Here is a 14,261-nt window from a genome sequence, read left to right as displayed (position 1 = left end):
CAAGACTTAACACTGGGGTGAATGTTAACCTTCCAACAGGACAACGACCGTAAGTACAGAGCCAAGACAATGCAGGAGTGGCTTCGGGACAAGTCTCAGAATGTCCTTGAGTGGCCTGAACTTGAACCCAATCGAACATCTCTGGAGAGACATGAAAATAACTGTAGCAATGCTCCCCATCCAACCTGACAGCTTGAGAGGATCTACAGGTGTGCCAAGCTTTGTAGTGTCATACCCAAGAAGACTCAATGCTGTCATCGCTGCCAAATGTGTTTTTAAAAAGTACTGAAAAAAGGGTCTGACTACTTATGTAGATGTGATATTTCAGTTTTTTTATTTGAATAAATTAGCACAAAAAAATCAAAATTTAGAATAAGGCTGTAGCGTAACAAAATGTGGAAAAAGTCAAGGGATCTGAATACTTTCTGAAGGCACTTTACAGTCTGTGCCGGGCCAACCTTTAGCCAGGGAGTGGAAGCATGAGTGACGCTCCCAGAATATCTGAAAGGGGCTGCACAGCCACAGATACTGCCTTTCCCATGCCAGGAACAACCACTCTGTGATAGTTAAGGCAACTGGTGCTTGTCTGAGAAGTCACACAAAGTTAAATCCCAATTGTCCTAGAAGTGTTCCTTCCTCTAGGCCAGTGGTTCTTAACCTTGTTGGAGGTACTGAACCCCAACAGTTTCATATGCGCATTCACCGAACCCTTCTTAATTGAAAAAAAAAAATCAAATTCAAAACATAGGTATATATTTGACTGGTGCACAAAATGAACCGTGCATCAACATCACTGTTCAAAGAACAAAATCATCAAAACATTTTCACACAAAAACAAACACATAATAATGAATATTTACTGCAAATCAGTGTGACTTTTGCTGTTGCCTTTCAGAGACCAGTTCAGAAATGCGCGGCTTCACCTTGGCAAGTGCCACTCATGTCATTTTCACAACAGTCTGTTCCTTTTCTTCGTTTTTATGTCCAGCATCCTCAAAGGATTGCTCGCAAAGATATGTTGTAACAAACGGTATGAAAATCTCCAGAGCTTTCTTAGCAAACGTTACCATTTGTTGACACCAAAACGTTGAAAGCGTTGTTGTTCTGAAGAGTTGCTGTTGAACCTGGCTCTGCTGAATTTCAACATCTGTTGTCTCAACACTAAACGTGAATGGCTGTCTCACCCATGCTGGATATGACTCTCTTGTAGGGAAGTATCCGTCGAGAGACTTTGCAAGCTCATCTAAGTGCGTGGCAATTGCTTGCTTCAGTTCAGCGGGTACAGAAATGTCTCCGATTCCAAATACATCTTCGATCTTACTTACACAGTCGTCCAGCAGGGGAAAGTTTGCGATGGTTATTGTTCTCTGTTCGTCGTTTCCATAACGGTAGCTTTTTTTGAAAAGCCTTCAGGTTTTCCTCCATTCGATGATGTTGACTCCACCGCCCTGCATCTTTTGATTGAGATGATTGAGAGCTGCGAAGAATTCTCAGAATTTTTAAAGCAATCTGCATGACAATGTTGGTGCTCTTGCAAAAACAGGGCTAATTCCACACGCATGGCAAAAACACGATTCAGCACCTGTCCCTTTAATGTTAGAATGGTACAGAAGTAAATTCAGAGCCCATTTCTTTACACAGCTCACTGAAGACGCGATGCCGCAGAGCACTAGTTCGCACATAGTTCACGCATTCCACTACAATTTTTAATACTTCTGCCAGTTTTGGAGGCAAGGTTTTTGTTGCCAACGCATGCCTGTGTAGAATACAATGCGTAACAATGATGTGTGGTGCATCGGCTTTCACTAGCGCACCAAAACCAGACTTTCTTCCCAGCATGACTGGAGCTCCGTCCGAACAAACGGCAGAAACCATATCCCATGAAAGATTGTTGTCTTTGAAGAAGTCATCCGCAAGTTTCTTCACATCGGCTGCCTTAGTTGTTGTTGTAAGAGGCTTACAAAATAAAAATTCTTCCTTTATCACGTCGTCTTTCACATAGCGCACGAATACAGCAAGCTGGCTTAGATTGGAAACGTCTGTGGTCTCGTCGAATTGAAGGCTGAATTTTGCTGGGCTTGAAATCAGATCTGCAACTACTTGAGCCAAGATGTCTTTGCTCATGTCCTCTATTCTGTCACTGATGGTGTCATTTGAAAGAGGTATTTGGGATAACTTAACTTTCGGCCTCTTTTCCAAGCATCATATTCGCCATCTTCAACACAGCTGGTTTTATGAGTGTTTCACCAATGGTGTGTGGTTTGCCCTGCTTTGCGATCATGTAAGCAACTTCTACGATGCTGTGAGGATCGGTTTGTTGATGGGTACAAAGCCGAGAACAGACAGAGTAGCCTTTTCATCGAATCTGGCTCTCTTCACCTTGAATTCAGCGAGCGTTGTGTTCTTGTATTTTCCATCTCCATGCAGCTTAAGGAAGTGTTCTCTTAGTTTTGCCGGTGCTAGACTAGAATTGCTCAACTTGGCATTGCAAATCATGCAGTTAGGACACTGACTCCCATCACGTTCGGTTATACATGTAAATCCATAATGTACATATTCGTCCGACCACTTTTTTTTTTTGCTCGACATAGTAAGTATGAAGGGATTAAAATATTAAGAAAGAAATCACAAGACGTACCATCACCATAGTCACAAACTGAGCGCGCCAAATTCCCTGCAGCACAGATAGGCCAAGCGATGTAGTGTGATCACCTGCAGCCAATGATGGCCAAGCGGAGCGTGTCATCACGAATCATATGAATCGGATGTTTGTCTTGACCTCCGCCGAACCCCTGAGACTGACTCACCGAACCCCTGGGGTTCGATCGAACCCAGGTTAAGAACCACTGCTCTAGGCTGATGTCTAAAATACTTCAAATTACTTTCAAACATTCTTTCAGCACTTGAGGATGATGTGCTAGGCCCTAATCAAATCACAGGATGGAAAAAGCTTCACATTTTTGTCAAATGCCCTGCTTCCAAAATATTACATGGCCTGTAAAATGTTATTACTTATTTGGCTACATAACGTACAAGGTACAGTGGCTTGCAAAAGTATTCACTCCCCCCTGGCATTATTTATATTTTGTTGCCTAGGAATTAAAATAGATTTTGGGTGGTTTGTATCATTTGATTGACACAACTTTGCCTATCACTTTGAAGATGCAAAATATTTTTCCTTGTGAAACAAACAAGAAATAAGACAAACTGAAAACTTGAGCGTGTATAACCTATTCAACCCCCCCCCCCCCCAAAGTCAATACTTTATAGAGCCACCTTTTGCAGCAATTACAGCTACAAGTCTCTTGGGGTGTATGTCTCTATGAGCTTGGCACATCTAGTCACTGGGATTTCTGCCCATTCTTTAAGGCAAAACTGCCATCATTCCTTCAATTCGGACCAGTTTCCCAGTCCCTGTCGATGTAAAAACATGCCCACAGCATGATGCTGCTACCATGCTTCACTGGGGATGGTGTTCTCGGAGTGATGAGAGGTGTTGGGTTTGCGCCAAACATAGCGTTTTCCTTGATAGCCAAAAAGCTCAATTTTAGACTCATCTAACCAGAGTACCTTCTTCCATATGTTTGGGGAGTATGCCTTTTGGCGAACACCAAACGTGTTTGCGTATTTTTATCTTTAAGCAATGGCTTTTTTCTGGGCACTCTTCCGTAAAGTCCAGCTCTGTGGAGTGTATTACTTAGTGGTCCTATGGACAGATCCTCCAATCTCCGCTGTGGAGCTTTGCAGCTCCTTCAGGGTGATCTTTGGTCTCTTTGTTGCCTCTCTGAAGAATGCCGTCCTTCCCTGGTACGTGAGTTTTGGCGGGCGGCCCTCTTGGCAGGTTTGTTGTGGTGCCATATTCTTTCCATTTTTTAATAATGGATTTAATGGTGCTCTGTGGGATGTTCAAAGTTTTGGATATTTTTTTTAATCGCCCACCCCTGATCTGTCCTTCTCCACAAATTTGTCCCTGACCTGTTTGGAGAGCTCCTTGGTCGTCATGGTGCCGCTTGCTTGGTGGTGCCCCTTGCTTAGTGGTGTTGCAAACAATGGGGCCTTTCAGAACAGGTGTATATATCATGAGTTCATGTGACGGATCATGTAACACTTAGATTGCACACAGGTGTACTTTATTGAACTAATTATGCGACTTCTGAAGGTAATTGGTTGCACCACATCTTATTTAGGGGCTTCATAGCAAAGGGGGTGAATACATATGCACGCACCACTTTTCTGTTTTTTTAAATTTAGTTATTATTTTCCATTTCACTTCACCAATTTGGACTATTTTGTGTATGTCCATTACATGAAATCCAAATCTATTTAAATGATAGGTTGTAATGCAACAAAATAGGAAAAATGCCAAGGGGGGTGAATACTTTTGCTAGGCACTGTAAGTGGGTAACTCCATGATACTTAAGCATTACAAGATAAAACATCCTAGGCACACGCACACAGGAGGCCCTCTGCTCTGCTTCATTATCTGAGGCCTACACAGTGAAGTGCTCCATTTACTCTGGATGTGGTGTCAGATTTGCCAGCCCACAGAGCTTAACTTTTTCCTGGTTAAGAGGGTAGTGTTTGATGTATTTAGGCCTGATGTCATGTGGTCTGTGCAGTGTGTGTCATGGCTGGATGAGCCTGTAAATATAGAGGCCATGTGTCAGTGTTTTTGTGTACTTGTGAAAGACTAACAAGAGTGAAATGTCTTTATCCCTTCTATGTTTGAAGAAAATACTAGCTGTTTGAAAATGGAGGCCCTGGAGGTGTGTTCCAGGCTTAGCTTAGTATCGAGGTGCGTGTGTGTGTGTGACTGGGATGGAAGGGCTGTAGCTTCTGAACCTCACAAATGACCACATACACATGTGTAAACACTCTAAAGCATGCTAGCTAATATGCCAATACAAGTAAAGCATTGTTCGATAACTAAGCCAGATAATGTTTTAAAGCACATTCCAAGTCATCTTCTGTCTCATGTTTTCCGTATATGTTTAGTTATGCTATGTAACCGAAGAGCCATTTTTTCCCCTCACAAATATGCTTTGGCAGCTCATATTCAGTAAGTGGGCACCATAGTACCGGCTGGGATTCCACTGAGGTCGTAAGCCCTGAGGCTGTCGTTATGAAGCTGATGTATGACTTCTGATACTCTGCTCTCCATTCCACAGTCTGATATGAAATGAACAAGAGCTTTGAGTTCAGTGCTTCACACACTCCACGCTGCCACACCCAATGCAAATACTAAACACTGGCATTCTGGTAGTGATTCATAGACTGATTGATGTGTGTGTGATCATTTATCCAGAATGGATTTGTGTGTGTTGTTTTTTGTGCTTGTCTTTTTGTAATTAATGTGTGAAACATGAAGTTAGTGTTTTTGCTGAACTGGTAGTAACTAGGGTTGCATTGATATGACATTTCTGTCTGATACCAATATCTGATCATTTCTTTGCCAAAAAATCCGATAAGATATATACTTTTTTTGAGCTTAAGCATTTTAGTACTGTTAAATAGTTGATTTGTTAATTTGTTAATTTGTTCTCAACTAGGATTTCATCATTCATGTCAAGAAGTGACGTTTCAGCTCTGTCTTTCCTTGGCGTCTCTTCCTCTTTGCGCACTGTCACTGTGTCCGTTTTCATCTTGTCCAGCTGTGTCTAACATTTCACGTAAACCCTGTGTCTTGTCTGCATCGAAGTAGCGGTCCTTGTACCTAGCAATGAGCATGGTGGCGACTAGGGTTGCAAAGTGTCGGACATTTTCATTGGGAAGTTAAGCCCGGGAATCACAGTCTGCCGATATGGACAGCCCCACCGAGAGGGTCCTCCTGGTAGATGTATTTTGGGAGAGTGTGGTAAGCAGCCTAAAACTCCTGAAACCTATAGCAGTAGCCATTGCATGGATTGAGGGAGACAATGCCATCCTGTCTGATGTTCAGACTCTGCTTGCAGATGTAAGAGAAGAAATCCGTACTGCCCAGTTCTGAAATACCTCAAAAAGCGTGAAGACTTCTGCCTGAAGCCCATACACGCCACAGCGTACATGTTGGACCCCAAGTATGCTGACAAGAGCATCCTGTCTGGTGCAGAGATCAACAAGGCACTATCGTGTCTTGCCACCTTGGCATGGATGAGGGCAAGGTTCTTGGCAGTCTGGCGAAGTCCACTTCCAAGCAAGGGCTTTGGGATGGAGATGCAATATTTCCCCTGTTGCCTCATCATCCTCCAAATCCCACCAACATCAGTCACCTCAGAGCGCAACTGATCCTTCTTTGGGAACACGCACACCAAAACACGCAACAGGTTGACCGATACAAGGGTCGAAAAATTGGTGACCATCTGGGCAAATTTGAGGCTTTTTGAGCTTGACAACAAGCCATCCTCAGCAAGGTTGTAAAGTGACCGCAAAGAGATGAACATTGAGGATGTCCAGGGACAAGACATGGAATCCTGAGAGGAAGACAACCAAAGCTTTAGTTTCTAGACTATCAATTTACAGATGTATGTTGAAAACGTTTTTGGGAGATGCAATGGATCATTGGGGATCATTCAATATTCCCTTTCGTTGTTCAGTGAAATCATCCCATGTGAAGAGTCAACTCATTTAAAGTTAAATTCCTAACTAAATTATTTTTACAAATTTATATTGGAAGGATTTAATCATTTGAAATTGTCAACATATGATAAGGTAAAAAGTTTTGTTTCTGTCTCCATGTGATATGGTAAATATATCAAATGCAAAAAACATCTACATTTTTAAAAATGGTATTAATATTAATTTGCATAAATTCTCGTTAATTCCCACAAAGTTTTCACCTCCTGAATATTCCCCAAAATGTGCAAACCTAGTGGCGACACAGTAAAGAGGCTCAGAGAGAATGCCTCCGAATCGCTTTTTCACAGTACTTTTCCAAGTTAACCCCACGGTCTGTGTCAGCAGTTTTGTTGAGCAGGTGTTTCAATGCCATGACAGATGGTATCACATCTGCTGAAGACGCAGTTTGATGAGCTTATTTCTCCAGTCAGTTGTTTGAATGGAGGTAGGTGTGTGTTCATGTTCTCGAATGCCATTCGAAATGACAGCAGCGGTATGAGAACCAGCACGTTTTTGAGCATGCGTTACGGCTTTCCTCAGTACGAATCCTCATTGACCCACTGTGCTGTCAGACTCTGTATGCTCATGGGGCTGACATCGCTGGTCCAAATGTCAGTCGTGAAGCTAATAGCAGTGAAGCCCGTAGCAAGTAGCTCATGGATGTGTGTTTCAACAATACTGTGTAACTCCGGTAGGGCAGCAACTGAAAAATAGTGCGTACTTGGTAGTGTGCATCGGGGCTTGAGGTGCTCGACCAGTCGTGAAAGCCAACGTCATCCACGACAGAATGGTTGAATGTCAAGGGCAATGAATTCCATTATCTTGGTGTTAGTGGATTTCGCCTTTTGAGTTGTCTTGCTGAAATGTTCTTACTCTCTCAAATGACTGCTTGACTTGTTGACTGCTCGATCCACACAGCAGACATAGTGGGCTAGGCTAGGAATGCTGTGTTACACGTGTAGCGCAACATTTTACATGGTGTCAATACATCATGTACTTACGTTATAAAGGTATGCACGTCATCTACCTACGTTATATAGGTATGCACGTCAGCTTTGACATCGGCTTTGCACATCGACGTTAAACTAGACATCCCGATGCTGCCATTTTTAGCTAATATCATCCTATTCCGATATGTTCATCGATATATTGTGTATCCCTAGTAGTAACTCATGTGTTTTCCTTTGTCTCAATAACCAGAGGCAACAGATGCATCACCTCCTTATTGATCATCCCCATTAGGTTTGCATTGCAACCATATTGCTAACCCCAGTTATAAGTATCAGTGTTTAACTGGAGAGACCGTGCCTCTGCTTCGTTGTCTAGCTTCAGCTTTTTGGCTCAGCTCAGAGGAAGGAGGGTGTGTGCCGGTCGGGCGGTCAGGGAATGTTTGGCTGGAATTTATTGGCCGGGTCTGTCAGCACAGCATTAACTATGTGAGGGGCAATGTTAGCCCTGCAAGGCATGTGTCTATCTGGACTAAGGAGGGCCAACAACCCCCAGCAACATCAGAGGACTGGATATTGCTGGAATGAGATTCACTGCTAAATTAGATCTGGTGAACTGGGGTTGGCATGCCCCAAGGGGTGAGGCATTTGAAGCCTACCCTTTCAGGACTATTTTCATTTATTAGGTTTTAATTTTTCAAAAAGAGCTCTGTATAAATTTAGAGAAGATGGCTGTTACTGAATAGCCTACATATAGTTAGTTACAGCTAGGGGCAGATCAGCATAGCTAGGCTTAACTTCTAGCAGAACCCACATACTGCATAGCCTAATTATTCTCAAACATTCTATGGATTTGAGTGGAATGAATGTAGGAAAAACGCACCTCCACATGCACACACAAACAAGGAAGTAGTGCTGGAGCTGTGGAGCAACAGTCAGAGCTGGGGCAGACACAGTCAGAAACCTGTTTGGCCAGATAGTTCCCACCAAACCAAACTCACTCCGGTGTCACGCAGTTGCACCTGAAGCTCTATTTGACAGCAGCCCTTCTGCCGTTGGCTCATTCCGCCATAAGGTTGAGCCCCTGATGTTCCTCTGTTCTGTTGAACTTCTGTTTTGTTGACCACAAAAAAAGCTGGGTAAATCCATTTTGAATTCAATCTCTTCTTGACCGCATTAGGCTTGGGAGGTATCCCGGAATATTTGGAAATTGCCACGGGATGTTTTATCAATGTTTTTTTTCAATACTGTAAATAGAATGAACTGTTTATTTTAAAGTTTTCATAAATATTTGTAACTTTAAGTAAACACCTACAGTCAAGTTGAGCAATGCTTGGGCAATGCCTTAGGAGATAAAGAAGATTGTGTTCTTCATGTCACATCATTTTTCATTATGAAGCTTACCGGTAGTCCCCAGTCACGTGGTGTTTGTTTACAAGCGAGAGACCGGAGCCTTGTCACTCACAGTTTTGCAGCAAGCACGCGACTGGTGATCTAGTTACAGTTTGGAATTCGTAAGTAAATGTTTGCCAGCTAGTTATCTTAACTATAAAGTTAACTGTCTAACATGTGCTAAATCCTCTGAAGTCGTGCATTTGCTTGTCTAATTTAGAAGCTAGTTAGCGATCTACCTAAGTGATAAGCTTCTTTCAAAGTCCAGCCTTTCTTGGTAACAGCAGAGAATCCAATCCACATGCAGCAAACTGAGTAGCAGGCCTGGAATTTCATGATTTTAGGGGAAAGGCCGTTTGGCCTTCAAGAGGTGGCCAGTCCACCAAGGCCATCTGCTAGGGCACCAAGGCCATCTGCTAGGGCACCAAGGCCATCTGCCAGGGCACCAAGGCCATTAACCAAAATAGACACATTGATTTGAAAACCAAAAAACAGTAGCTATTCTGTTAAAAACATGTGTAATTAAATGTACATAATTTGCCTACTTGTCAAAGTGTAGATGTTAGCCTATGTTTATTGGCTACAGTCTGTTCTGTCCAGACAGATGCTGACATGAGGGAGGCACCTGAAAATGTAGCCAAATTAGACTTTTAATTACATACACTGCATTCAGAAAGTATTCAGAACTTGTTTTCCCCCAAATTTTGTTACTTTACAACTTTATTCTGAAATTGATATATGAAATCGTTCTCAACCTACACACAAGCATTTCGCTGCACTTGCAATAACATCTGCTAACCATGTGTATGTGACAGTAACATTTTTACAAATGTATAATTTTGAAAATAAAATCACATTTACATAAGTATTCAGACCCTTTACTCAGTACTTTGTTGATGCACCTTTGGCAGTGAGTCTTGCAGCCTTGAGTCTTCTTGGTATGTATTTGGGGAGATTTTCCCATTCTTCTCTGCAGGTCATCTCAAGCTCTGTCAGGTTGGATAGGGAGTGTCGCTGCACAGCTATGTTCAGGTCTCTCCAGAGATGTTCGATCAGGTTCAAGTCCGGGCTCTGGCTGGGCCACTAAATTAAATAATGAAACCTGTTCAATTTGGTTTAAATAATGCCGAAACAAAGTGTTGGAGAAGAAAGTAATGTGTGCCATGTAAAATATATGCCATGTAAAAAAGCTAACGTTTAAGTTCCTTGCTCAGAACACGAGAGCATATGAAAGTTGGTACCACCTGGTGGCGGCCCGTTAGATCTTGGACTTCCTATTTGCAGAGGGAGATGTTTAGTCCCAGGGTCCTTAGTTTAGTGATGAGCTTTGTGGGCACTATGGTGTTGAATGCTGAGCTGTAGTCAATGAACAGCATTCTCACAGGTTTTCCTTTTGTCCAGGTGGGAAAGGGCAGTGTGGAGTGTGATTGAGATTGTGTCATCTGTGGATCTGTTGGGGCGTTATGAGAATTGGAGTGGGTCTAGGGTTTCCGGGATGATGGTGTTGATGTGAGCCAAGATCAGCCTTTCAAAGCACTTCATGGCTACCGATGTGAGTTCTACAGGGGGCGGTAGTTATTTAGGCAGTTTACCTTCGCATTCTTGGGCACATGGACTGTAGTGGTCTGCTTGAAACATGTAGGTATTACAAACTCTGGTCAGGGAGAGGTTGAAAATGTCAGTGAAGAGACTTGCCATTTGTTTCGCTCATGCTCTGAGTACATGCCCTGGTAATCTGTCTGTTTTAAGGTCTTGCTCACATTCTCTATGGAAAGCGTGATCACTGTCATCCCGAATAGCTGATGCTCTGATGCATGCTTCAGTGTTGCTTGCCCTGACGCAAGCATAAAAGGCATTTAGCTCGTCTGGTAGGCTCGTGTCACTAGGCGGGTCGCGGATACGTTTCTCTTTGGACTCAGTAATAGTTTGCAAGCCCTGCCACATCAACGAGCGTCAGAGCCGGTATAGTAGGATTCAATCTTTGTCCTGTTTTGACACTTTGCCTGTTTTGATGGTTCGTCAGAGGGCAAAGCGGTATTTCTTATAAGCATCCGGTGTCCTAATTCACTGTTGCAAGTTCAAATCCCCGAGCTGACAAGGTACAAATCTGTCGTTCTGCCCCTGAACAGGCAGTCAACCCACTGTTCCTAGGCTGTCATTGAAAATAATAATTTGTTCTTAACTGACTTGCCTAGTTAAATAAAGGTTAAAAAATATAGATTTATATATATTGGTTGTTCTGATATTTCTTTTTTTTTTGTTGGCTGCACTGTTGGAGACTTTTGTGAATTTCCTCTAGATCCCATGTTTCTGATCACAGAGTCTAGACACATGATGTGGATTTAACTTTATTATTACTGTTGCTTATGATCAATTAGGCAGCAGGCTACAGAATACACTCAGTCGTTGCCAGACTCGTGATTTAGTTTTCAAAACGAATAAATGCATTCATACCACAAGCATAGATTTATGTTTCTTTGAACTTTATTACATTCTCACAATTCTTGCCTTTCTCAGTAGAATTTGAGCAGTCACCCGCAGTAGATCTTATTTCAATCTGTCATACAGTTGTGTACGGTATAATAATTGCCTCCCTCTCTCTCTTCTGTCTCCCACCCGCCTTTCCTTGTTTTCTTCCCCTTCTTCTTCCCCTTCTCTCTCCCTCGCTCTTCTCCCTCGCTCTCTCCCTCGCTCTCGCTCCCAGAATGACGTGCCAGAGTGGGGTGATTCCCCTGCAGGCCGGTTCAACCTGCAGGGAGAGGAGGAGCCCTTCTCGTGGCCGGGTCCCAAGACTATCCATCTGCGGCGCACTTCTCAGGGCTTCGGCTTCACCCTGCGCCACTTCATTGTCTACCCACCAGAGTCTGCAGTGCACCCTTACCCCTTCCCAGTAAGCACCACAGTCACATGAACATTCCAAAGCTCTTCCATTCAGTTCATTGACATTTACTGTAGCACTTTGTATGATGTTGTTGTGGCAGGAGTTGCCCCGAATACAATTTGTGTGAAATCAGTTGATTCCTTTAAACAACTCCCTGAGCTCATTGAACTATGATATCTTCATCATTGCTGGTGGCAAATAACATAATGGCATATTTTATCCGTACCAAAGGCTATATCATAACTGTTGGGATATCGGACATTACAGACCAATGCTGCATCTGTAAGGGCATCAAAACTCATGTTGATATTCATTTTTTTATTTAGGAGGAAGAGCATGGACGCAGAGGTAAGCTGAACGTTCCTTCCTCCCCCTGCCTGTCCTTCACTACTGCATAGTCAGTCACTCTGCCTCCCACTTAGTAGGATTTTTCCATATGTTGATTTAGCTCTTTTACTTCCTTGTTATGCACATGGCACAATGTAGCTGTCGTGTTAGGGTGACCTTTTAGAGGCCTGCCTGAAACAGTTTGGTCAGCAGCACCACCGGTTACTGTCCTCAACTAACCCTTGAACTTTATCCTTCTAACTGCACTTTGTTGTCAGTGTCAAACCTTTCACATCACTACAAAACGTTGCCCAAAGCCCTTGTTTTTAGTTTTTGGCATTTTTCACTTGTGTGTTTGTAGGTGTATGTGTGCCCTTGTGCATGGGTGTTTCGTGGTTTTAGGACACTAGTCCTGTTTAGGGCTGTGGCTGTCATGACATTTTGTCAGCCGGTGATTGTCAAGCAAATAACTGCCGGTCGCACAGTAAATGACCGTTAATTAACATAAATACATAATTTAGCATCTGTCTTCCACGCATAGCCTACATGCCACTGATGCAGGCCTTTTGGAGCATCTACATTTTAAAAAGTCTAATAAATCCATGTCATATACCCTACACCGTCACAATAAATCCATGTCATATACCCTATGCCGTCACAATAAATCCATGTCATATACCCTACGCCGTCACAATAAATCCATGTCATATACCCTACGCCGTCACAATAAATCCATGTCATATACCCTACGCCGTCACAATAAATCCATGTCATATACCCTACGCCGTCACAATAAATCCATGTCATATACCCTACGCCGTCACAATAAATCCATGTCATATACCCTACGCTGTCACAATAAATCCATGTAATGTAGCCTACGCCGTCACAATAAATCCATGTAATATAGCCTACGCCGTCACAATAAATCCATGTAATATAGCCTACGCCGTCACAATAAATCCATGTCATACAGCCTACGCCATCACAATAAATCCATGTCATACAGCCTACGCCATCACAATAAATCCATGTCATACAGCCTACGCCGTCACAATAAATCCATGTCATATAGCCTACGCCGTCACAATAAATCCATGTCATATAGCCTACGCCGCCACAATAAATCCATGTAATGTAGCCTACGCCGCCACAATAAATCCATGTAATATACCCTACGCCGTCACAATAAATCCATGTAATATAGCCTACGCCGTCACAATAAATCCAGGATTTATTTTACAGGTCTATGGTAGCATGATATGAAGAAAATGTAGTGTATTTTAGAAGAACAGAATAGCATACTGTTGAGTTGTCCTTATGCTATGCCCTGATCTGGCTATGCCATAAGTTAATTTAGCAGAGAAGATTTGCTTAGAATTCTGTGGAATTATTTCATAGTATGAGGAATACAATTGAATATAGCTGAACAAAATAGAAAGTATCATTTCTCCAAATGATTTGAGGGAGCGCGCACATGCGGCTATTCTGTGTTGGCGTTTAACAAAGAAACAGGTACTCGTTTCTGCTTAATTTTCTTATTTATGTAACTTTAGTTGTGATACAAACATTGATCTATATGTTTAGTTTAAAAAAATACATTCTAAGGCTGCATAATGCGACTAATGATGACTTGAAAAAAGTCTAATGACTTTTTGGGAGAGTGACACCATCACGCTCCCATTCACATTTTGACAAGCACTTGATAGTGTCTCGAATTTTCCAGTGGCATCCCCTTTGTGTTGCCGTAATGCCTCCTAAAAAGAATTGTGGCAAATGGCCGTTGTGCCCTTGGGCTGAATATAATAATTATAATTCCCTACTCCCGGCTGCGCGCTCCGAAGCACCGCTCACTCACATGGCTCTCCGTCACGAGATCAGGTCTTTCTCAACGGCTACAGGTGAAGACAGACACATTGGGGACGCAACTGCGTCCTTATCCAATTCCGTGGCAGATATTGAAGATATTGGAAGAACTTTCCACGTTTACTTTTCGGCAGCCAACAGGATGAGTAGGCCTAACAAACAGCAACAGCACTAGCCTATGTCAATCTACTTTCCCCCATAGTACAAAAGTTGACCTATTCTTTGCAAGAAAGAAATATTCCACCCATACTCTG

The 14,261-nt window shown here is 42.7% G+C and overlaps 1 protein-coding gene across 2 annotated transcripts in view; it reads left to right on the top strand.

Annotated features, from left to right (window-relative positions):
* The window catches only part of LOC124041798 (rho GTPase-activating protein 21-like), an 86,508-nt gene that overhangs the window by 15,613 nt on the left and 56,634 nt on the right, over positions 1–14,261 (top strand). For both annotated transcript variants that reach the window (XM_046359830.1, XM_046359831.1), the window contains exons 3-4: positions 11,638–11,823; positions 12,141–12,162. In XM_046359830.1, coding sequence (XP_046215786.1) covers positions 11,638–11,823; positions 12,141–12,162 — 208 coding nt within the window. The remainder of the gene's footprint in view (positions 1–11,637; positions 11,824–12,140; positions 12,163–14,261) is intronic.

The sequence above is a fragment of the Oncorhynchus gorbuscha genome, linkage group LG08 (genome assembly GCF_021184085.1).
Source record: "Oncorhynchus gorbuscha isolate QuinsamMale2020 ecotype Even-year linkage group LG08, OgorEven_v1.0, whole genome shotgun sequence".
In the NCBI taxonomy this organism is placed as follows: domain Eukaryota; kingdom Metazoa; phylum Chordata; class Actinopteri; order Salmoniformes; family Salmonidae; genus Oncorhynchus; species Oncorhynchus gorbuscha.
Note: the sequence above shows the minus strand (reverse complement) of the source record. Positions and strands in the feature narration are given on the sequence as shown.